The sequence below is a fragment of the Mustelus asterias genome, chromosome 9 (assembly GCF_964213995.1).
Source record: "Mustelus asterias chromosome 9, sMusAst1.hap1.1, whole genome shotgun sequence".
NCBI classification, from domain to species: domain Eukaryota; kingdom Metazoa; phylum Chordata; class Chondrichthyes; order Carcharhiniformes; family Triakidae; genus Mustelus; species Mustelus asterias.
In genome coordinates, this window is record NC_135809.1 from 127,609,659 (window position 1) to 127,635,161 (window position 25,503).

Genomic DNA, 25,503 nt, shown 5'->3' on the forward strand with positions numbered 1-25,503 from the left:
GACTGTAGGCCTGTCACCAGCGGTGTGTCGCAGGAGACTGGAAGATTTGAATTATAGGGAGAAAATCATAGAATCCTACAGTGCAGAAGGAGGCCATTCAGCCCTACCCCCATAACACCATGCATTTACCCGAGCTAGTCCCCCTGACACTAAGTGGCAATTTAGCATGGCCAATCCACCTAACCCGCATATCTTTGGAGTGCGGGAAGAAATAGGTGCATCCAGAGGAAACCCACGCAGACACGGGGGGAAATGTGCGGAGTTTGCACAGACAGTGGCCCAAGCCGGGAATCGAACCTGGGTCCCCGGCGCTGAGACAGCAGTGCTAACCGTTGTGCCACTGTGCCGTCCCGAGGCTGGATAGGCTACGACTTCTTTCCCTGGAGTGTAGGAGGATGAGGGGGGTAACTTTATAGAGGTTTATAAAATCATGTGGGGCATAGATAAAGTGAACAGCCAAGGTCTTTTCCCCAGGGTAGGGGGAGTCCAAAATTGGAGGACTTGGGTTTAAGATGAGAGGGGAAAGTCTTCAAAGGGACTTGAGGGGCAACTTTTTCAAGTTGTTTATATTCAATGAGTTGCCCAAGGAAGTGATAGAGGTGGGCATAATTACAACATTTAAAAGACATTTGGACAGGTACATGGATGGGAAAAGTTTAGAGGGGTATGGGCCAAATGCAGGCAATTGGAACTAGTTCATTTTAGGAAACCTGGTCAGTATGGATGAGTTGGGCTGAAGGGCCTGTATCTTTATGACTCTATTTGTGTTGGTGGGATACCCGAGGTGACCAGTGCTGCCTAAACTTCAGACAATACAAGACTCACAAAGCCAGTGTCTCTGTACTAAAGACATAACTTTCTTTAACCAGCAGCTGTCAGGAGACCATCAAAGGGTCAGGGCAGTTCTGAGATAGAACAGCCAGATCTCGCCAATAAAATCTGACATATACAATTCAAAACAGATAAATTATAAGTTTTATCAATAACTCCCGCCTTTCATTAGCTTAAAAATCAATCATCTTCAATATACACAAATCAGCAGTAATACCTGTCATAAATCTTAGCCAACTGCATCTTATCCTCTGGCATAATGGCATTTTCATAGAAATCATTCATAGAAACCCTACAGTACAGAAAGAGGCCATTCGGCCCATCGAGACTGCACCGACCACAATCCCACCCAGGCCCTACCCCCATATCCCTACATATTTTTATCCGCTAATCCCTCTAATCTACGCATCCCAGGACACTAAGGGGTAATTTTAGCATGGCCAATCAACCTAACCCGCATATCTTTGGACTGTGGGAGGAAACCGGAGCATCCGGAGGAAACCCACGCAGACACGAGGAGAATGTGCAAACTCCACACAGACAGTGACCCAAGCCGGGAATCGAACCCAGGTCCCTGGAGCTGTGAAGCAGCAATGCTAACCACTGTGCTACCGTGCCGCCCATTTTATTAGTCCGTAGAATTTGGAAGCTAACTCCTGTCGTTGCTGACCCCACTTCCTGCTTTGCCTAATAATCTCTGACGCCAGGCCAAAGTTCACATGAATGTTCCCATGGCTTCCCTTAAAGGTCACTGCCAAATCAGATTAATGATGTGGAGATGCCGGCGTTGGACTGGGGTAAACACAGTAAGAAGTTTAACAACACCAGGTTAAATTTTTATCCGCTAACAACCTGGTGTTGTTAAACTTCTTAATCAGATTAACACATGACTCCACGTCTGGGCATGCATCTATCTCATCTGGACAGTGAATAAACCCTATTCATGAAATGTGATTAAGTGTCCGAGATGTTCTTTCCACTGAAACTTTACTGATAAATCTTGCATACCCTCAAGGCCTCCTCTTGGAATATGATGAACATTGGTGCGGAAAAGTAATGGACCTCTTCCTAAAGAGATTCAAATTTGCCTCAAGCTTTTTGTTGCGGCCAATCTGACTAACTCAAGTGATTGTACAACAATGGTTAAGATGGGCAACGTTACAATATTGTAAATACCAAACAATGGCAGTTCCCTCTCTGGGTTTTTGCATGTCTCATTGCGTTTTGCGGTTAAAGTGTGGACTGGATGTGCTTACACCATCTTTAGCCATGGCCCCAATAAATCCATTCATCTCAAACTCAGAAAACCATTCCCTTCCATGCTCACGCTCTTGCTAACGGATGTTGACTGATTAGTTCTGCATTGCATAAGTAATTTGCTCGTCTGAACACAAGTCCATCTGGGAATCGCAAAACTGCTTAAGTTCCCTTCAATTCGGATCCGCGAGAGTGAAAATAGAAATAGGTCTGGCCCAGGCAGAATTTAAATCCCAGTTCCTGTGTTTAACCTGATTTACTGCGTCACCCTTATGTTCTCCACAAGAATCACACTGATGCTTGAGCCCTTCACTGTGAGAATTTTTCATTGGCTTTGCCGAGTTTGAATTTACTTCCCTGCAGCTAACAGAGGCAGAAACAATCACCAAAATGGCACAAAGAATGTAAGTCAAATTGCTGCCGCAATAACGTGGTCAAATTGAATCCTTGTATTCTTCCAAAATGAATGACACAAAAAAATCTAAAAGCACTCAGAGATACATCTTTGTCACATTGTTTACCTGTGGAGTCAAGCGAGCCGGTTTTAAATTAGCCACCGAGCAAATCTTTATTTGTCTTGTTTGAATCAACATTACAGAAATTGAATTTTGTGTCGCAAACTGGACTGAATCATTAGAATCCCTACAGTGCAGAAAGAGGCCATCTGGCCCATCCAGCCTGTACCAACAACAATCCCACTCAGGCCCTATCCTCATAACCCCTCCTATTTAGTCTGCTGATCACTAAGGGCACAATTTAGCATTTCCAATCCACCTAACCCGCACATCTTTGGAGTGTGGGAGGAAACCGGAGCACCCAGAGGAAACGCAAGCAGATACGGGGAGAATGTGCAAACTCCACACATGATGTAGAGATGCCAGCGTTGGACTGAGGTAGGCACGGTAAGAAGTCTCACAACACCAGGTTAAAGTCCAGGTTTATTTGGTATCACGAGCTTTCGGAGCGCTGCTCTTTCCTCAGGTCCCCTGATGAAGGGAGCAACAGTCCGAAAGCTTGTGATACCAGATAAACCTGTTGGACTTTAACCTGATGTTGTGAGACTTCTTACTGTGCAAACTCCCACAGACAGTGACCCAAGGCCAGAATTAAACCCAAGTCCCTGGTGCTATGAGGCAGCAGTGCTTACCACTGTGCCACCCTAAATGAAAATAGAAATGACCAATAAAGAACAGCACAGCACAGGAACAGGCCCTTCAGCCCTCCAAGCCTGTGCTGATCATCAATTATCTAATTTGTTTCTGCTTCTAGTGGCACGATGGCTTTTATGCAGCCCCGCAGATGTGTTCTGAAAGAGTGTCATTATATTTCATATCTGGCATCTATATTTCCCTATAAATCCATATTAGCTTTCTTCCTAATATCTCTAACACTGATTTTCTATCAGATTTTATTGGGTTAATCTAATTCAAATCAAATTTATAATCTGAACGCTGTTCTTAGAAATCTTAGAAACCCTACAGCACAGAGAGAGGCCATTCGGCCCATCGAGTCTGCACCGACCACAATCCCACCCAGGCCCTATCCCCATATCCCTACATATTTACCCATTAATCCCTCTAACCTACTCATCCCAGGACACTAAGGGCAATTTTAGCATGACCAATCAACCTAACCCGCACATCTTTGGACTGTGGGAGGAAACCGGAGCACCCGGAGGAAACCCACGCAGACACGACGAGAATGTGCAAACTCCACACAGACAGTGACCCAAGCCGGGAATCGAACCCAGGTCCCTGGAGCTGTGAAGCAGCAGTGCTAACCACTGTGCTACCGTGCCGCCCCACTGTATTCTGTCAGGATTCACTTATTCTATATAAGTGAATCCTGACAGAATAGAGTTTAAAAATAGGTCCAAAATTACTATAGAACCATGCATTGTGATTATTACAATGGGAAAAATATTTCAGCTTCTCACACAATCTTGCTGAAAACCTGACAGCTTCTGAACCGTGCACTAGTTGTCGATGCACAGATCAGTCAGTAACTTATTCTGAGAAAGAGATACAATGTGAACTGTCAATCATCAGAAGCTGATGGTCGATTTACTTAACGCTGTTGCTGGGTCCATAGATTTTCATGAGGTTTCTGCCTTCTTCATATTAATTGAGCATTAAACTCACCACACAAAGTTAAGTCCGGCAATTAACAGTGTAAGCACCCTTTTAACAGTGTGATAATTATGGAAGACTGCCAATTAATTCTACTTAACCCCGCTTGCCCAGAAACTGAATAATTGGAAGTCTAGCGTCTCATTCCAGCAGGATAGTATTTGACTTAAGAAACTTTAAATTATTTTAATTATTTCTCGATCGTATAATCGCATCGGTGCGCAGAAACATTGTTTGGTCCAATGTACACTAAGAGCCCAGATGTCCTGATGTTTCGATCCAGATGTCTCCCTTTCCATCTTTTCTCCGAACCCCCTCCCCCCAACCCTCCTTCAGGGCAACTGCCACATTCCTCAGGCAGTCCCTTAACAAGGGTGGCATGATGGCACAGTGGTTCGCACTGCTGCCTCACAGTGCCAGGGACTCAGGTTCAATTCTGACCTTGGGTGACTGTCTGTGGGGACTTTGTGCATTCCCCCCATGTCTGCGTGGGTTTCCTCCGGGTGCTCCGGTTTCCTCCCACAGTCCAAAGATGTGTAGATTAGGTGAATTGGCCTTGGTAATTGTCCCTTAGGTTAGGGGAATTAGCGGGATAAATACGTGGGAATAATTGGCAAGTGTAGAGTCTCATTCCAACAGGATAATATCTGACTTAAGAAACTTTAAATTATTTTAATTAAAGGGTTGGGATAAGAGGCTCTGTTGGAGAATTGGTGCAGACTCAATGGGCCGAGAGTCCTCCTTCTGCACTGTAGGGAATCTATGAATCTGTACCCCTGTTCTGCCATTCACACATCCTTAATGGCCACTTTTAGCACCTGTCTCAGCCTTCATCATCACCATTTTCATTTCCTTTGTCCAATTACAGCCACTCTCCCCACCCTCATAGTATAAATCTTGTCTGATTTCCTTTGCTCTCAGCTCTGATGAAGGGTCACCCAGACTCGAAACGTTGGCTCTATTCTCTCTCGATGTGGAGATGCCGGCGTTGGACTGGGGTAAACACAGTAAGAGTTTTAACAACACCAGGTTAAAGTCCAACAGGTTTATTCGGTAGCAAATACCATTAGCTTTCGGAGCGCTGCTCCTTCGTCAGATGGAGTGGAAATCTGCTCTCAAACAGGGCACAGAGACACAAAATCAAGTTACAGAACACTGATTAGAATGCGAATCCCTACAACCAACCAGTTCTGGTTGCAGACCTGGTTGGCTGTAGAGATTCGCATTCTAATCAGTATTCTGTAACTTGATTTTGTGTCTCTGTGCCCTGTTTGAGAGCAGATTTCCACTCCATCTGCCGAAGGAGCAGCGCTCCGAAAGCTAATGGTATTTGCTACCGAATACACCTGTTGGACTTTAACCTGGTGTTGTTAAAACTCTTACTCTATTCTCTCTCCACAGATGCTGTCAGACCTGCTGAGATGTTCCAGCATTTATTGTTTTTGGCCCAGATGTCCTGTTGACCTTGCTACAGGCAGAGATGCACCCCATCAAAATCTGTGCTTGCACCTTGCAGAGAAAAAAAAATTGGTGCCACCTTGCAAGTTTTAGCTCTGCACGTAATAACTAGATACTAGAACTCCACTGGATACACAGCCCTGCTTTAAACAAAATCAACAGCGAAAATAAACGGCACCCGTAAAACTTAGATTTGAGCTAATTCGTCACAAATAAAATATTGAAAGCAGAATAAAACATTATCTTTCCTTTGTAGCCACATTTAAACTGTGAGGCACACAATTCAGCGTGAAGTATCAAAGGAGTTCCACGCAAAAGACTACTGTTGAAAATCCCTTGGAAAGCGATTTCAGTCGAAATAAAACATTTTTTTAAATGAATGAATAATTCATTATTAAACATGTTGGTTCTTTGACTTGTTCTTTCTCGTGTTGCTAAGTGTTGTTGATCTTGCTTATGCGTATAAGTGGTGTAAGATAAATTCAGTATTATTTTTACAAAAGGATAGTTTTTTTGATGCAGCGCTTCATTTGGATAAACTCACTGCATCATAGAATCCCTACAGTGCAGAAAGAGGCCGTTTGGCCCAAGGAGTCTGCACCGACCACAATCCCACCCAGGCCCTGTCCCTGTAACCCCACATATTTACCCTATTAATCTCCCTAACATCCCCCTAACACTAAGGAGCAACTTAGCACGGCCAATCCACCTAACCCGCACATCTTTGGACTGTGGGAGGAAACCGGAGCACCCGGAGGAAACCCACACAGACACGGGGAGAATGTGCAAACTCCACACAGACAGTGACCCGAGGCTGGAATCGAACCCGGGTCCCTGGTGCTGTGAGGCAGCAGTGCTAACCACTGTGCTACCGTGCTGCCCTGATAATGATTACATTTTATAGGAATTTTTATTGGAGATTGATTTCAATAATTACATGTTTATCAATTTGGCATTTCAATTTTTATTTGTAAGCCATGGGTTTTTAATTATTTAGTTGATCAGGGGAGGTGGTGGCACAGTGGTATTGCCGCTTGACTAGTAATCCAGAGGCCTAGGATAATTCTCTGTGAACCCAGGTTCGAATCCCACCAGTAAACCATCTGGAACTGAAAGTCTAATGATGACCATGGAACCATTGTCGATTGTTGCAAAAACCCATCAGGTTCACTAATGTCCTTTAGGGAAAAAAAACTGCCATCCTTGCCTGGCATACATGTGGCCCTCAGCAATGTGGTTGACTCTTAAATACCCTCTGAAATGGCCACTCGCTACAAAGAAAACACACAGGAACGAAACGGGACGGATCACTCGGCATTAATGTGTGGTTTAAGTTGATTGGCCATGCTAAATTGCCCCATGGTGTCAGAAGGTTAGTAGCAGCTGGTAGTGGGAAGGGGTGGGTTTTCCTTCTTAACAGGCTCCCTGGGCCTGTTGGAGGGCCCATAGTTCTACTCCTTCTTTGACTTGTCTGTTCTGTTGCCTGACCCCTTTGCCTCAACCTATGTCCTGGTGAAATACCCCCCTCCCTCACTCCTTGTGTAAAGCTTTGCTAAAATCCATATAAACTACATCAACTGTGCTTCCCTCATCCCCTCATTCGATCACCTCTTCAAAAAATTCAATCAAGTAGTTAGGCATGACCTCCCTCTGACATACCATGCTGACAATCCCTAATCAATCCATGCCTTTCCAGGTGTAGATTAATTATCTCCGTCAGAATTTCATCCAATAGTTTCCCTACCACTTACGTGAAACTCACCGGTCTGTAATTCCCTGGTTCATCTTTACTGCCCTTCTTGAAAAGTGGAACCACATTAGCCACCCATCTGGGGTGGCACAGTAGTTAGCACTGCTGCCTCAGCACCAGGGACCCGGATTCGATTCCCGGCTTGGGTCACTGTCTGTGCAGAGTTTGCACATTCTCCCCATGTCAGCGGGTACTCCGGTTTCCTCCCACAATCCAAAGGTGTGCGGGTTAGGTGGATTGGCCATGGTAATGTTCCACTTAGTGTTAGGACGACTAGCTAGGGTAAATGCAAGGGGTTATGGGTATAGAGCCTGGATGGGATTGTGGTTGGTGCAGACTTGGTGGACTGAATGGCCTCCTTCTGCACTGCAGGATTCTATGATCCTCCAATCCTCTGGTACTTATCCGTAGCCAAAGAGGAATTAAAAATTTGTGTCAGAGCACCTGCAATTTCCTTCCTCGCCCTCCACAGCAGTCTGGGATGCAATCCTGGGGATTAGTCCATTTTTAAGCCCCTCAGAGCCTCCAATACCTCCTTACTTCCTATGTCAAACTGCTCAAGGCCTCTCAGTCCCTTTTCCTGTATTCTGTACCTGCACCACCCTCCTCCTGAGTGAAGACCATGAGAAGTATTCATTTAGCATCCTTCCAATGTCCTGAGGTTTCACACACAGATTGCCCCCTTGGTCTCTAATGGGCCTTATTCTTTCCCTGGTTAACCTCTTCCCCTTACTATATTTATAAAATATCTTAAGATCCTCCCTAATCTTGTTTGCAAGTCTTTTTACTTGCCCTCTTTTTGCTCTTCTAATTGCTTTCTTAAGTTCCCTCTTGCATTTCCTATGTTCCTCTGGGGCCACAGCTGAACTGCTCCCTTTGGACTTGCTAAAAGCCTTTCTCCTCTTCCTTTTCCAGTCCTGATTTTCTTATTAATCCATTCATGGGACATAGATGTCGCTGGCTGGCCAGCATTTATTGCCCATCCCTAGTTGCCTGAGGGCAATTGAGAGTCAACCACATTGCTGTGGCTCTGGAGTCACATGTAGGCCAGACCAGGTAAGGACGGCAGATTTCCTTTCTTAGAGGACATTAGCAAACCAGATGGGTTTTTCTGACAATCGCAAATGGTTTCATGGTCATCAGTAGATTCTTAATTCCAGATTTTTTTTACTGAATTCAAATTCCACCATCTGCCGTGGTGGGATTCAAACCCGGGTCCCCAGAACATTAGCTGAGTTCCTGGATTAGTAGTCTAGTAATGATACCAATAAGCCATTGCCTCCCCTTTTCCAAGATCTCCAGGGTTCCCTGAACTTGTTGCTCCTACATTTCCCCTTGAGGCCTTGCTTTTTATGGCACACATCAATGATTTGCACTTGAATGTAGGAGATTTGATGGATTGCAGACATTACGATAATTGAACAAATGATTGATAATGAAAAAAGAAAGCTGTAGACTTCAGGAAGATACGAATAGATTAATCAGGTAGGAGGAATGGTGATAAACAGAGTTCAATCTAGGGAAGTATGAAACAACGTATTTGGGGAGGGTGAACACAGCAAGAAAATACATTATAAATGGTCGGATACCCTGAAGTGTAGAGGAAGAAATTGGAGTGTACATTCAAAGATTCTTCTAGGTGGCTGGACTGGCCACATGAGGTGATCAAGAAGGCAAATTGGATATTTATCTTTATTATCTGAACATGGACATCAGAAACTTTTGACTTTTTTCACAGCTGGGATTCTCCAGTGCTGCTGCATTCCCCAAATGTCCTCCTTCTGCATTGTAGGGATTTTACGATTTTTTCTGTGAAATAGTTCTAAGGTTTGTGATGTTGTACTACAGTTTGTGAGATGTTATTTTTAATGACTGTGGAAATCGATGACTGGATCTTGGAGTTTGTGTAGAAGCATTTAAGACAAAGGAAGCCTGAAAGGTGAGGTGGAAAATCTGGAGCTGGATTCCTTGTTAAAACGCTGGAGTGCAAGATTTGGTTTGAAAGAGTAGTTGGAATACCTGGAGCTGGATTCTTACTGAAAACAGCTGATGGGAAGCATTTTTTGAAAGAAGATTTTAAAGCGTGTCTTTTTGGGAGTGGACTTTAGACACACATGTGATAATCATTCAGGGGATTATGGGAAGTAATTCACAGATCGGTTGAGTGGCATTGGTTTTTTGGTTTCAGAGTGGGGTGTTACCTTTAAAAACTATATACGTTTGTGAAGCTAAGGGAGGGGTAAAGGCGTAATCAAACATCTCGGCTGGTGTTTTCTGGCCATTCACGCCCTGCCGCCGCTGATGGGTGGAGAATTTGGCGCTCAGCCAAATCTCCATTCACTGCAGTGGGACCGGAAAATTCTGCTGGCTGGAAAATTCCGGTTTGCATGTTTAATTTTCTTTTCTTGTTTAAAAACTGATCAGCAGTCCTGTGACGCTGTTCCTCTATGTTTTCTAAAAGAAAAGTAAAAGTTATGATCTTTTGACCCTGGGTTCTATTCTGGTCCAGTGGTAACTAGGATTGTAACACAGCTGAAGCACTTTATGCGGTTCTGGCCACCAGACTTTGGGAATGTCCGATTGCACTTGAAAGGGTACAAAGGAGATTTACAAGGATGCTGTCTGGATTGGAATAATCTTTTTATGAGGAAACATTAGATAGGCTATTGTTGTTTAATTTGGGACAAGGAGGCTGCAGAGAGATCTAATTAAAGTTTATAATATTCTGAGAGGTCCAGATAGAATGAATAAGAAGGTCCTTTGATTGAGGCGTTCCTAACTAAGTAGCATAGATTAGAATAATAGTTTGGAGGTTTAGGTGGATTCCTTGTTAAAACAGTGGAGTGGAAGATTTGTTTTGAAAGAATGGTTGGAATACCTGGAGCTGGATTCTAACTGAAAACGGTGATGGAAAGCATTATTTGAAAGAAGATTTTAAAGTGTGTCTTTTGGGGAGTGGAGTTTAGACACTCATGTGATAATCGTTTTGGGGATTTTGAGAAGAAATTTGCAGGTCGGTTGAGTGGCATTGGTCTTTTGGTTTCAGAGTGGATTGTTATCTTTTTAACCCAGAGGGATGTGGAACTCACTGTCAGAAAGGATGCTAGAGACAGAAACCCACTTAGCATTCAAAAATTATTCGGATATGTGCTTGAACCGCTGTCGCCTGTAGGGCTGTGGGCTCAGAACTGGAAAGTAGGGTTAAGCTGGATGGTACTCATTGGCTGACGTTGACCCATTGGGTCAAGTGGCCTCCTTATGTGTTGCAAATTTGTATGATTCTGTGAATTCTATGATTTCATTGAGTGTTAACACTTCATGTGCAATGGGTACCTATGATTGTGCTGCCTATATATCTAGAGTTAAGTGAGTTTATGGATGACAGATATTCAGTACCTTATTGTAGCCATAATCCTAATCCAGAAGAATATATTGTGGACAATCTAAGCATCCCAAATAGGCCAGTGATTTGTCCAAAAGAATAGGAATCAACATAGAAAATAACTTGATTAAAATAAATGAAAACGAGACAATAAAAGGCAACAAATTCTAAATAGGGTATACAGGCAGAGGGATCGTGGTGTAAAAATGCATAAATCACTAAAGGTGGCAGGACATGTTTGGAGAGATGTTGATAAAGCATACAGCATCCTGGGCTTTATCGACTGGGACATGGAATACAAAAGTAAGCAGGTTATGCCAAACATTGGTTTGACCTCAACTGGAGTATTGAGTCCAGTTCTGGACTTTAGAAACGATATGAAGACTTCAGGTGTTTCGAAGATTCACAAGAATGGTTCCAGAATGAGGACTTCAGTTACATTGATAGATTGGAGAAGTTAGGGTTGGAGAAGTTAAAATTTGAGGGGAGATTTGATAGATGTATTCACAATCATGAGGGACCTGGGCATACTGGGTAATTGTTCCCATTGGTAGAACGATCAAGAACTAGAGGACATGTGTTTTAGGTAATTGGTAAAAGAAGCAATGCCAACATGGGGGATCATCTTTTTTATGCAGTGAATGGTTAGTATCTGGGGTGCACTGTCTGAGAGTGTGGTGGAGGCAGGTTCAATCAAGTCTTCAAGAAGGGATTAGATTATTATCTGAAAAGAAAGAATGAGCAGGCAAAGGGGAGAAGGTGGGAGAGTGGCACTAGGTGAATTGCTCTTTCAGAGAGCCAGCAAAGATATGATGGGCCAAATGGCCTCGTTCTGTGCAGCAATTATTCTGTGATTCAATGATGCTGTGAAATTAAGTCATGTCATGCCAGTATTGAAAATAACTCATGTTTATAAACATAACTAGTGTATTGAGGAAACCTTAAATCAGACCAAGGGTGGCACAGTGCTTAGCACTGCTGCCTCACAGCTCCAGGGATCTGGGTTCAACTCCCTGCTTGGGTCACTGTCCATGTGGAGTTTGCACATTCTCCCTGCGTCTGCATGGGTTTCCTCCAGGTGCTCCGGTTTCCTCCCACAAGTAAGTAAAGTAAAGTGAAGGTTATTTATTAGTCACAGGTAAGGCTTACATTAACATTGCAATGAAATTACTGTGAAATTCTCCTAGTCGCTACATTCCGGCGCCTGTTCGGGTCAATGCACCTAACCAACATGTCTTTTAGATTGTGGGAGGAAACCGGAGCACCTGGAGGAAACTCACGCAGACATTGGGAGAAAGTGCAAACTCCACACAGGCAGTGATCCAAGCCGGGAATTGAACCTGGGTCCATCCCATGGCACTGTGAGGCAACAGTGCTAACCACTGGGCCACCGTGCTGCCCCCCCCCAAATATGTCAGTCCAAATATGTGCGGGTTAGGTGCATTGGCTATGCTAAGTTGCCCCTTATTGTCCTGGCATGCGTAGGTTAGAGAGATTAGTGGGGTAAATATGTGGGGTTACGGGGATAGGGCCCAGATGGGATTGTTGTCGGTGCAGACTCAATGGGCCAAATGGCCTCCTTCTGCACTGTAGGGATTCTATTTCTATGAAATCTCTATGACAATATTTATTGTTTGATATAATGAATTGCGGTGTGTGATTGTGGAATTTACAGAGGTTTTGTTCAGAGTCCTATTCTACTTTTAAAAGACTTCCCTTTTCATGTTCTCTTCATCAGTATATTGTTTGCAAAAGCACCTTGATGGTAAAGTGGAACTATTTGGGCTAATGGTGAAGCCACGCTGTTTTAAATCAGTGGAACAATGGTGCAGTTACTCCTGTTTCCGCAACAAACACCGAGCATTTTTAACGTTGAATTGATTCTCTTGTGATGCCTCATTTGTGAGATCCTTACTGATTGTGCTATTTCCTCTTTCACAAAACCCTACCAGAGCTTGAAAACGGATGAAGCAGTGGCTAAAAATGATGTGCAGAAACTTCTGGAGATAAGCCAGAAGCAGAAGTGAGTGTCTCTTTGTTTTATCTTTTGTGATTGGAGTTACTCTGTTACTGACAGAATTGAATATTGCTGAAAAAAAAGGGACAAGCTGTCGAACCTTTTGGTCTTGCACTCATCAGGACAGATTTGCAAGAATATCAATTGTTCAATATCAATTTTACAATTGGTATTCTTGTGGATCCGTCCTGATAAGTGCAAGGTGAAAAGTTTCAACAGGATTTCTCTTTTTTCAGCAGTACTCAAATTCAATACCACAAAGTGACTGCAGTCAATTATGTTGCTATATTATTTTTAAAAATAGCGCTACCTTTGATGTTGTGTGAACATGAGCTGAAAGAACATTTGAAGATATGCTCTAAAGTGAAGAAGTACGTCAGTTGTAACTTAATTAGTCACTGAAGGTTTTAATATGAGTCTTAAATGACCACAAAATTCTGCTTCTCTTGACCGTGTTGACTAGATCATACACATTTGCCTCTCAAAATTAATTCTGGAGAGTCACTCAGTTAGCTATGTTTAATACCAATAAGGTATCAGATCTCAGATTGAATGCTAAAGGGCGGCACGGTAGCACAATAGTTAGTACTGCTGCCTCACAGCGCCAGGGAGCCGTGTTCAATTCCCAGCTTGGGTGACTGTGCGGAGCCTGCACGTTCTCCCCGTGTCTGTATGGGTTTCCTCCGGGTCCTCCGGTTTCCTCCCACAGTCTGAAAGACGTGCTGGTTAGGTACATTGGCCATGCTAAATTCTCCTTCAGTGTACCCGAACAGGAGCTGGAGTGTGGCAACTCGGGATTTTCACAGTAACTTCATTGCAGTGTTAATGTAAGCCTACTTGTCACACTAATAATAAACTCAAACTTAAAATTGACTGTGTTTTCACTCCCCTGTCCCCCTTTCATATTATGGAAGAACCCATCAGTAGCAGCAAGAACAAAAGAAATATTAGTTCCTATCAGATTGATTTCTTGACTTATTCCCTCCCGAAATGGTATATTTTTTTTGCAGAAAGATAGCAAACATTATAAGCTAATTAAATTCAGGGCCTAAATGTTTCAACAACTCCTGACGCATGTGCCCTTAGGCCACTTATTAAGAAGTTATTGTCTTTTTGGCCTCCGGTTCCCAGTCTCAAGCTGATGGATGAAAACTGTTTGTGCATTTTAAACAACGCCAGACTTCAAACCACAAAGAATTGTCAGTGACATTAAAAAGTGGTGCTTGATCATACACATTCATCTACAGCTTCTGTACAATTGGACGAACATAAATATCTAAATCATATCAATGTAATATTTGGAAATTCCCTTCAGATTTCTCTGTCACAATAACTCCAGTTATAGAATCAGGCTGTATTTTCATCCTCGTGAGAGGGAATGGGAGCTGGGAATTCTACTGGCTGGGTTCGCTCGCCTCGGGAGAAAGCGCCTGCAGAGGCAGGATTCCCATTGCAGGGGAGTTGGGAGGTAACTGGAGTCAGCGCTCCCCATGGAAACTGTTTGGAGGGAGCCACAAGCTGCTGAAGTGGGCTGGTTAAAAGTGCTATTAGTCCCAGTTACGATAGAGGCATTAAGAGCCTCTAACCCCCATCCTTCAACTCCATACATTCCCCGTGGCCCATCATAGAACATAGAACATAGAACATAGAAAGCCACAACACAAACAGGCCCTTCGGCCCACAGGTTGCGCCGATCACATCCCCACCTCTAGGCCTATCTATAGCCCTCAATCCCATTAAATCCCATGTACTCATCCAGAAGTCTCTTAAAAGACCCCAACGAGTTTGCCTCCACCACCACCGACGTCAGCCGATTCCACTCACCCACCACCCTCTGAGTGAAAAACTTACCCCTGACATCTCCTCTGTACCTACCCCCCAGCACCTTAAACCTGTGTCCTCTCGTAGCAACCATTTCAGCCCTTGGAAATAGCCTCTGAGAGTCTACCCTATCCAGACCTCTCAACATCTTGTAAACCTCTATCAGGTCACCTCTCATCCTTCGTCTCTCCAGGGAGAAGAGACCAAGCTCCCTCAACCTATCCTCATAAGGCATGCCCCCCAATCCAGGCAACATCCTTGTAAATCTCCTCTGCACCCTTTCAATGGCTTCAACATCTTTCCTGTAATGAGGTGACCAGAACTGCGCGCAGTACTCCAAGTGGGGTCTAACCAGGGTCCTATAAAGCTGCAGCATTATCTCCCGACTCCTAAACTCAATCCCTCGATTAATGAAGGCCAGTACGCCGTACGCCTTCTTGACCGCATCCTCCACCTGCGAGGCCGATTTAAGAGTCCTATGGACCCGGACCCCAAGGTCCTTCTGATCCTCTACACTGCTAAGAATGGTACCCTTCATATTATATTGCTGCTTCATCCCATTGGATCTGCCATGCCACTATCCTCTACTCCCCCCCCACCTCAAATGGCCCCTCACTCTCCCCAGAGCAACCTATGCCCCTCCACCCACCTCAAATGACCGTCCAATCACAAAACTGCGTGAAGGAGACCATTCGGCCCATCAAACCTACATTGGCATTGCCATAAGTAAGACCATGTGAATTACATTTTAATATGTTCCCTTAAGATACCTCTGTGGGGCTGTAAACTGAGTCCTAGAAAAAGCTGATTTAACTCAAAGAAAATTGGGGGTGGGGGGTTGGGGGTGTGTATGTACATTTGTGTGTGGGGTGGGGGGTGGACAGGGGATGTGGGGGAGGGTGGGAGACATGGGTTAGGAAATCCCTGCAATTTAGTGTCCAGGTTGGCAATGCACGGTGCAAGATCAATGTCCCACCCTTATCCTGTGCTGCCAAAAATTGAGGACACTGGGAATGGAACCAGGAATCCCGGAATCAGGTCCTGCCCCTCATTTTTGACAGTCTATGGAGTCTCGCTGACTCCATGTAAATCCGGGCCATCATTTATATGTGCGGTTTGGGTTTCCACCAGAGGCTAAACGGAAGAAGCCCACAGGAATTTCACTCTTGTAGACTTGTCTCTTACATGGTCTAAATATTATTCCTTGACATTTATGTAATTGATACATCAGGCTGGAGAAGAGGGAGCAGAAGTATCAATATTCTTCTGGGCCAAGTGGGGGAATTAATTGGCGTATTCCATTCCTAAGAGCAGGGCAGAAGTAGACCAGAAGGTCCCTCGAGCCTGCTCTGCCATTCAAGATCATCACAAGTGATGATCTGTCTCAACTGAACTTCCCTGCCTTCTCCCCATGTCTCTTAATACCCTGAAAGATCAAGACCTGTCTATTTCAGCCTTGAATACACTCAGTGATGGGGCACACAAAAGTGCCAGGGATATTGAATTCAACAGACTCAACCTTTTCAGTGAAAAATGTTCTCCTCATCTCAATCCTAAATGATCGGCCTCTGATAGATTCTCTAGCCAGAGAAATGTTATTTGTGTTATCTTGTCAGATCCCTTCTGAATGCTGTATGTTTCAGAATATCACCTCTTTTTCTTCCAAATTCCAAAGTCAATGGGACCAATTTACTCAATCTCTCATCAGAGGACAAACCTTTTTATCCTTGGAACCAATCTAGTGAACCTTCGCTGTAATGACTCCTTGGCAAATAAATCCTTCTTTGGTTACAGAGACCAAAACTGCTCACAATAACTTGTTACACTCATCAAAGCCCCATACATTTTGTAGCAAGGCTTCCTTGTACTTCAGTCTTTTCATAATAATTGCTAACCTGACATTTGTCTTGCTAACTGCTTGCTGCACCTAAATGTTAACTTTGTGCTCCTTGCATGAGTACATCCAAACCTCTCTGAACATCAATATTCACAAGTTTCACGCCTTCTAAAATATATTCTGCTTTTCTATTCTTACAACCGGTGCGAATAACCTTACGCCTCCCCAAATTATACACCATCTGTTCCCTGTTGCCCACTCGGTTAACCTGTCTATATCTCTTTGCAGCCTCATTGCATCCTCCATGCAACTTGCATTCGCACCCAGCTTTGTACCATCAGAGATCTCAGATACACGTCTCTTTATCTCTGCATCTAAGTCATTAGTATAGTTCATATGTAGCTGAGACCCCAGCACTTATCCTTAAGGTGATCTATTGGTTAGAGCCTGACAACTTGAAAATGCATTTTTATCCTTGCTCTGTGCTCTCTGTCCATTGACTCTTGTTGACTCTTTCCCTTAAGCCACAGATCCTCACAGATTTTTGGTTTTTATTCAAATGGAGCATGTTTTCATTGAAAATTTTGAATAATTTCTCATATTTCTCACCGGTGACACGGTGGCACAGTTAGCATTGCTGCCTCACAGCGCCGGGGACCTGGCTTGGGTCACTGTCTGTGTGGAGTTTGCACATTCCCCCTGTGTCTGCGTGGGTTTTCTCCGGGTGCTCCGGTTTCCTCCAACAGTCTCCAAGACGTGCTGGTTAGGTGCATTGACCCGAACAGGTGCCGGAGTGTGGCGACTAGGGGAATTTGACAGTAACTTCATTGCAGTGTTAATGTAAGCCTGCTTGTGACTAATAAATAAACATTATTTCACAATGTTTATTTACTGTCATTGCTTTCAATCTATTTACCCAATCCACCTGAATTACCCAATTCAGCTTTTCCCTCATATCTAATTGGCTTTGGTAAGGTTTAAGACTCTTGTTTTGAACTTGAATGTGTCACTCTCAAACTTAATATATAGTCCCATTGTGTCCCATTACATTATGACAACTGTAATGACCTCAACGCGACCCATGAGGTGAGCCGCTTGGAGTATGAGCTCCCTGATTGAGGTAATGATTGTCTGCCCAATGAGGGAGCTTCACCTGTACAGTCAGGGCTACTGACACTCCAGATTCTGACTTTGTACCTGAAGCACTGTTAGGCGTAGAGATAAGTTTATAAATGAAGAGAATCTGGTGAAGGAACACCGGCCTCTGAGGTGTTACTTCAACAACTTTTTTTCCCAGAAGATTTTGAGATTAGTAATTTACTCTGCCTTATAACACAATGTTAGAAGTCAAATAGTTTTGTTCCTGGTGGGTTCCATGATACATTTATCGAGGAAGTTCCTGCAAAAGCATTTTGCAAATTCATCCCTGGGACCAGTTTTGCCATTTTTATGAGTCTAGTCTATGTGAATATTAAAGTCTCCCACAATTCTGACATTGCCTTTGTTACGGTCTTTAATTATTTTAGCTTAATGTTATATTTGGTGGCATGACCACTTTTAGGGGGTCTATATACTGTTCCCCACTAACATTCCTGACCCTTGCTATTTTAAGCTCTACCCCTATTGATTCTATTTCCTTATCTTCTGAGCCAAGATCTTTCCTCATGACAGTCCTTATGTCACCAGGGGCTACTCTTTCTTTGTTTCTATTCTTCTTGGCTCAGTAACCCTTTTATACACCATGAGGCTTTCTCAATAACAATTTTAAGCAAGAGGTTTTCTAAGAAAATATCAAAAGCCTTGGTGAAGAAAGGAGAAATTAGTGTCAGAGGAAGTTTGAAATGATGAATGGCGTGGCAATGTTCTTCCAAGTGCATGAGCTAAACTGATTAGACTACGCAAGTGAGCATTTAGTCCTCAGCGTTGTCTCCTTGAAGTCAGCATCAACAAATAGGAAGCTGGAAAACCCTCCAATTGAAAGCTTAGAATTAATTTCCTTTCACAAGTGACATGGCTTAGTCAATTGGAACATGTTCAGAGAATGAATGGCATCAGCCTGTTTGATGTGTGTGAAATGTTACTTGAAGGAAGAAGTCAAGTAGTATGTATTGCCTGGATTCAGAGACGCTAATGGTACATTTACATTACAAGATTAATGTCAGTGTATGGTGAAAACCTGGATTCAAGCCATTGGATGATTGGTGTAATCTCATCCTGAAGTGTATTAATCAGTGAGTTGACTGAATACATTAACTGTTCCCCTTTGTCTTCAGCTCATGGGATAATTTTCTTCCTCACATTTCGCACAGATGCAATCAGGTGACATCTTGTTACTCTGTCTGCAGTGCAGGGGAATCACCTGGGGCGGTGACATAACACCTCCGAAATAGATGGCAACGGAGATTTTGGGGGGGTAGGGGGGTGGTGCAAAATTATATGGGATGGTATCTTGTTGGGCCTGTGATGTTATCACACCCGGTCTTAAATTTAGGTAAGGTTGCACTCGCCTTCCTGAAATTAGCAATTGACAGGCATTTCCTCTCACTATTTAGACAATAGGCCACCAATTTATGGGTCTTTCTGCTGTTGTTGTTTACGCGGCGGTGGGCATGGGAACTGCAGCAGCTTTGAAAGTGTGGCACCAGGATGGCAACTGATGTACCTGCTTCACGCAAGGCAGCGAGTAATCATTGCTATGGGGCTGGCGGCCTTTTTATGAGACCGTAACCCCGGCAGGGGGATCACCGCACAGGGGTCTGAGAGGGACTTGAGTTGGGCTGTGTTGCAACAGCTACTGGATGATTGCTGCACTCAGGTGGCAGTGCCCCGGTGACACGTGCATTGCTCGTTCCTGAGGAGGACCCTCCAGCTGAGAGGGTGGGCGCAGCAGGAACATGGATCAGGATGGCAGCAACCTCCTGGCCACTAGCTGGCTCAGTCTGGTGATGGGGAATCAGAGAAGGGACCACGAGCAGAGAGCAAGGTGAAGATCATAGAATTCTACAGAGCAGAAGGAGGCCATTCAGTCCATCGAGTCTGCACCGACCACAATCCCACCTAGGCCCTATCCCCATAACCCCCTATATTTACACTAGCTAGTTCCCCTGACACTAAGGGGCAATTTAGCATGGTCAATGCACTTAACCCGCACCTCTTTGGAGTGTGGGAGGAAACTGGAGCACCCGGAGGAAACCCACACAGGCACAGGGAGAACGTGCAGGCTCCAAGTTGGGAATCGAACCCAGGCCCCTGGTGCTGTGAGGCAGCAGTGATAACCATGGTGCCACCGTGCCGCTGGTGAAGGTATTGTGTAGCCGACGTGTACAGACACTGGATGAGATACCTGTAGATGTCACGGTGGCACTGCTGCTGAAGATGGCTCCTGTCTGAGAGATGGTGGCCAATCTATGTGCCACAACGACAGAGGAGGTGAACTCCGGTAGATAAATGAATCCAGTGCCTGTCAAGGTCACCGTGGCGCTGAATTTCTATAGCTCCTGATCAGTCAAGAGCCCAGTGGAGATGTGGGGTGTTAGCCAATCTCTGAATCAAGGCAGTGACTGATGCCCTTATCAGGAGGCTATCCAGTACATCAATCTTTGAACTGACACAGACAGATGGGCAGACAGGGCCAGAGGACTCAGCACCCTCACTGGGTTGCCTCAGGTGCAAGGTTTCATAGACTGTGGCGATCTCACAGGCCAGTCAGTGGCCTTCATTAACTGGAAGGGATTTCATTCCTTCCAAGTGCAACTCATCTGTGACCAGCTGCCTCAGGCACTTGCTTGTTATCCTGTAAACAGCTACAATGCTTACATTCTCCGGTACTCCCACAGCTTTCTAGCTCTCCTTGCATCTTCCAGGACAGATAGTTTCCCAACAATGCAATACCCACTGAAGAAATGGCTGAGGAAGTCAGTGAAGAATCCTGGTATGGAGGCAGAGGAATGCTACAACATGACCCAGGTGGCAGCCCATGCCACCACTGAGCAGGCCATTGGTCTCCTCAAGGTGAGATTAAGGTATCCTGTTTGCTCTGGTTCACACTTCAATGTGCCACAGAGAGGGTCTCCCAGATGACGGTGGTCTGCAGAATGGGGATGACCTTGGCCCCTGAGCACTAGGCATGCTCAGTTGAGGAAGAAGATGAGGAAGCCGAGATTAAGCAGTAGTGTCTGGCCAGCATGAGGGGCCGCTTGGAGGGTGCCAAGGTACAGGCACAAGGAAGGTTTGAGAGGTGCTTATCCACATTGATTTCTGCACCCATTCCACTGCAGAAAACCAGCTAAATAATAAAAAAATCACATTCCACCGAGACTGATGTCACTCACCTCTGCTCTAAGCCTAGACCCCCCCTCGGCCACTCACATCTGGTGCTTCTGCACTGTTTAAGATAAAGATAAAGCACGGTTCCCCCTCCAGCCAGGCCTTGGGTTGACAAATGACATCTTTGCAATGTCTGAGGGTTACCAACGATGGATGGAAACTTTCAGAAACCAAAGCACATTTATTACACAATTCACCATACACAAGCAGAGAATCAGTAACCGTCTCGGCACTTGCGAGACTCAAATGTGTCTAACGTGTTTTCTTAATTCTTTGATTTGTGCTCCAACCTGGAGGAGGAGTGTCCAGAAGGAGAAGGCAGCCCCTTGCAAGACACACTTGTGTCCCACCTGCTGCCCTGGCAAGGTTGAGGACTTGCAGTGAAGACTCCAGAAGACCCATCACCCCCTCGCTTTGACACTACTCCATTGAGCTGAAGAGTGAGACGATGGCATGCGGATCTGTGCAAACCTCCAGTGTCCACTTGCTTTCCAGGAACATTGTAAATATCTCACGGAGGAGGCCACATGAGCAACGGAGTGGTGGATTAGAGCACTCATGTCCTGGAAGAACCCCCCATGTCGGAGCCATGGCACAGCTGTGCTGGGTCTTCATACAGTTCACGCTAGACTTCCAACATCTATCCCCTCACCTTGCGGACAATTCAAAGAATGAAGAAAAGTACAGCACAGGAAGAGGCCCTTCGGCCCTCCAAGCCTGTGCCGATCATAATGCCCTAACTAAACTAAAAAAAAACCTTCTGCCTTTACTTGGTCCATATCCCTCTATTCCCTCCCTATTCATGTACCCATCCAGGTGCCTCTTAAATGTTGCTAATGTACTTGCTTCCACCACCTCCTCTGGCAACGCGTTCCAGGCACCCAACACTCTCCGCTTCCCTGCACATCTCCCTTAAACTTTCCCCCTCTCACCTTGAACCTGTTCTCCCTTGTAATTGACACTTCCACCCTGGGGAAAAAGCCTCTGACTATCCACCCTGTCTATGCCTCTCATAATTTTGTCAATCTCTATCAGGCCTCCATCTTTCCAGTGAAAACAATCCGAGTTTACTCAATCTCTGCTAATAACCAATGTTAATTTCAGAGTCCCATTTCCAGCCTGGGGCACAACATAGGCTAGGCCTCACACACTCCTCTCATTGTCAGTGGCCTTCGATGGCACAGACTCCCACAGCTGCCCAACTGCCTAAATGTGCTTGTTCCAGCTTGTCAGCCTGAATCTACTCGTGCAAGCATACACATTGAGGTAAAAGTGCCAGCACTGGTGGAGAGAGTGGGGGAATCATGTGGCACTTCACCCTCTGAGATCTCCTTCACCTCGCAGGTGTCCCCCCTGAGACAGCAGCTCTCCATTTATATAGTTGATCTGGTAGAGAAATTGTAATTGGATAGTGGATGACTCACTGCTAACTTAATGGTCACAACACTGGTGACTGGATACTGAAGGATTCACTGGTAACTGGATGGTAGGGGAGTCATTAGTTGATTTGATTTGATTTATTATTGTCACATGTATTAGTATACAGTGGAAAGTATTGTTCCTTGCGCGCTATACAGACAAAGCAGACTGTATATAGGGAAGGAAAGGAGAGAGTGCAGAGTGTCGTAGCTAGGGTGTAGAGAAAGATCAATTTAATGCGAGGTAGGTCCATTCAAAAGTCTGATGGCAGCAGGGAGGAAGCTGTTTACTAGTTGTTTGGTACGTGATCTCAGACTTTGTATCTTTTTCCCAATGGAAGAAGGTAGAAGAAAATATGTCCGGGGTGCATGGAGTCCTTGATTATGCTGGCTGCTTTGCCGAGGCAGTGGGAAGTGTAGACAATGTCAATGGGTGGGAGGCTGGTTTGCGCGATGGACTGGGCTTCATTCACGACCCTTTGTAGTTTCTTGCGGTCTTGGGCAGAGCAGGAGCCCATACCAAGCTGTGATACAACCAGAAAGAAAGCCTTCTATGGTGCATCAGTAAAAATTGGTGAGAGTTGTAGCAGACATATCAAATTTCCTTCGTCTCCTGAGAAGGTAGAGGTATCGTTGGGCTTTCTTAACTATAGCATCAGCATGGAGGGACCAGGACAGGTTGTTGGTGATCTGGACACCTAAAAACTTGAAGCTCTCGACCATTTCTACTTCATCCTCATTGACATAGACAGTGGCATATCCTCCACTATGCTTCCTTCATTTTGTTGACATTGAGGGAGAGATTATTGTTGCTGCACCAGTTCACCAGATTCTCTAACTCATTCCTGTACCCTGTCGCAGCATTGTTTGAGACTGAATGGTGGAGGAGTCACTGGTAACTGGATGCTGGAGAGGATGCTAGTAATTGGAATCCTGCATGCCGGTTTCTTTGGAGAATAGTTTCTGGGTGGATTGCTTAAGCCAAGCATGTTAACGTCAGAGCTGGAGCTCTGACAGCTCATCAAACATAGTGCCAACCTCTCCTCCTGCATGAATGATAACTCAAAGCTGCTTAAAAACTCAACTCTGGCCATTGAGTGGTCAGACACCCTGTCTGCTGTCCATTAATTGGGCTCCAGCCGCAAGATCTCCATGGATGTGAGCATGTGAGCCTTTGTTACCCGTTTCTGGTTCCCCCTTCCAATTCCTGCCGGCTCCTGAAAAATCCCAGCCTGGGAATATCTCTGAGCTCAGCTCATTCGTGGCCTTATCGTAGTTGAGAAATTGCCTGGTGAATGGAGAGGCCTCACACATCTGGTGCAGTGTTTGGAGAGTGCAAGGAAAAGGAAGACTTGTCGAATACCTGGCACTGGTAATCTTTCCTGGCTGTGCAACAACGCCAGCAGCCTAATGATGTATAGGCCTGTCGTCCAAACCTGCTGAGTTATGGAAACAAATGTTGAAGGATGTCACTGCCCGCCCCGTTGGCCCACTTTTAGGAGGCAGGCCGCTTTTTGAGTTCTGTTGGACAGAGGCCCAGGAAAAGCCTCAGCTGTTTCAGAATGGATGAAGCAGAGTTACTAATTTCTCTAGATAATACCTCAGAAATGGGTGCACGTGATGCCACGCTTGTGTCTTAAGCCAGGCTGATGGCGGACCTCCCTCCAGTGGTGGGCATCCCGAATCTCAAAGGGGCTAGCCTTGTACTTCTTTCTCCATGACCAAACAATTTAGGAATGGAAGATATTGGCAGGATAAAGAAATAACAGCAGAAGCCAGGAAAACAAGCATTTTACCAGCAGAATACTTTGTGGACAGTGACAAAGAAGGGCAGTAGATGCCCCAGCAACCTGCGACATTTGGGGCGGCACGGTGGCACAGTGGTTAGCACTGCTGCCTCACAGCGCCAGGGACCCGGGTTCAATTCCGGCCTTGAGTGACTGTTCAGAGTTTGCACGTTCTCCCCGTGCCTGCGTGGATTTCCTCCGGGTGTTCCGGTTTCCTCCCACACTCCAAAGATGCGCAGGTTTGGAGGATTGGCCATGCTAAATTTCCCTTTGGTGATGGGGGGATTAACAGGGTAAATACTTGGGGTTACAGAGATAGAGCCTGGGCGGGATTGTTGTCGATGTGGGCTCGAAGGGCCAAATGGCCTCTTTATGCACCGTTAGGACTCTATGATTACAGCATTTTGTACAGGGGATCACAGGAATATACATACGATGTATATTGGTTTGAACTTGGGAAATCCTGCAGTAACAACAAAAACTCAGGACCTTTCCTTTCTGTAGCTGCCCACAGGGAAAGTGACAAGTGTTTGCTTAGGCAGACAAGTTAGTTCCCTGCTTTATACTTGAATGGATTGCTGTTTGTCAGATGTTATTGATGTCCCTTGCAGCAGCCAGGGTTGCAATGTATTTTGTAACAACTGGCTGTGCAGAGGTTGTTCTGGAGACTGGTTGCTGGCCATTTGCTGCAGGCACGTCTGATACAAACACTCTCATGAAAGTCTGGTTTCTGTTTTAAGATGTTGTGCGCAGTTTGAGGTTCTGAGCCTTGTTTCGTTTCACAATAAGTTTTGTAACATGCATATCTATACAGCGTAAGGGCGAAGCTAAGAGCCGTCTCCATGCTTGCCTCTCCTCGTCTCTGTCCTGTACAAGGCTGTCCTCTACACTCAGACCATGTGTTCCTTTACATCACACCATGGCTGATACTGGGCCCAGTCCCACATTAGCCCTTTCTACGCCAGATCCTTATACAGCAGTTTCCACCGTCACTGTGCTTCTGACAACTCCACAAACATTTATTTGCCCTGGATACTCGGTCGGGAAATTAAGTGAGGTTATACAACCTGAACCCCTCTGATGCTTTGGGACTTGCCCAGTATCCTTGCATTCAACGGGCACGACAAATCAGATTTTCGGAGGGCGAGGCAGGTAGCAGAAATGGTTCAAATAAAATCCTTGTCCGCAATCCTCCCCACATGTGGAATGTTGAAGATTCGAATCAAGTCACTCTCGGCAACTAAAGAAAATGAGCTGAATAGCTCTTGAACTTCAGATCTTTTTAAATAGCCATGTGTTGGATGGATGTCTGCTTTCTGAGAATGCTTCAGGTTCAGGACATTGACAAGAACTGGCAAATCCGAATGAGAGTAGTGCAAAGTCATATTGATTTCGACATGGTATCACTTCACTCAAATATGAAATTGGACTCCTGCCTGTTTCCTCCCACGATGGTACCAGACTCCCCAGTGAATCTTTAGTTCTCACTC

At 45.0% G+C, this 25,503-nt stretch overlaps 1 protein-coding gene across 1 annotated transcript in view; it reads left to right on the top strand.

Moving 5' to 3' along the window:
- Positions 1-25,503, top strand: part of LOC144499289 (uncharacterized) — a 324,178-nt gene that overhangs the window by 142,337 nt on the left and 156,338 nt on the right. The window contains exon 7 of the mRNA XM_078221404.1: positions 12,760-12,830. Coding sequence (XP_078077530.1) covers positions 12,760-12,830 — 71 coding nt within the window. The remainder of the gene's footprint in view (positions 1-12,759; positions 12,831-25,503) is intronic.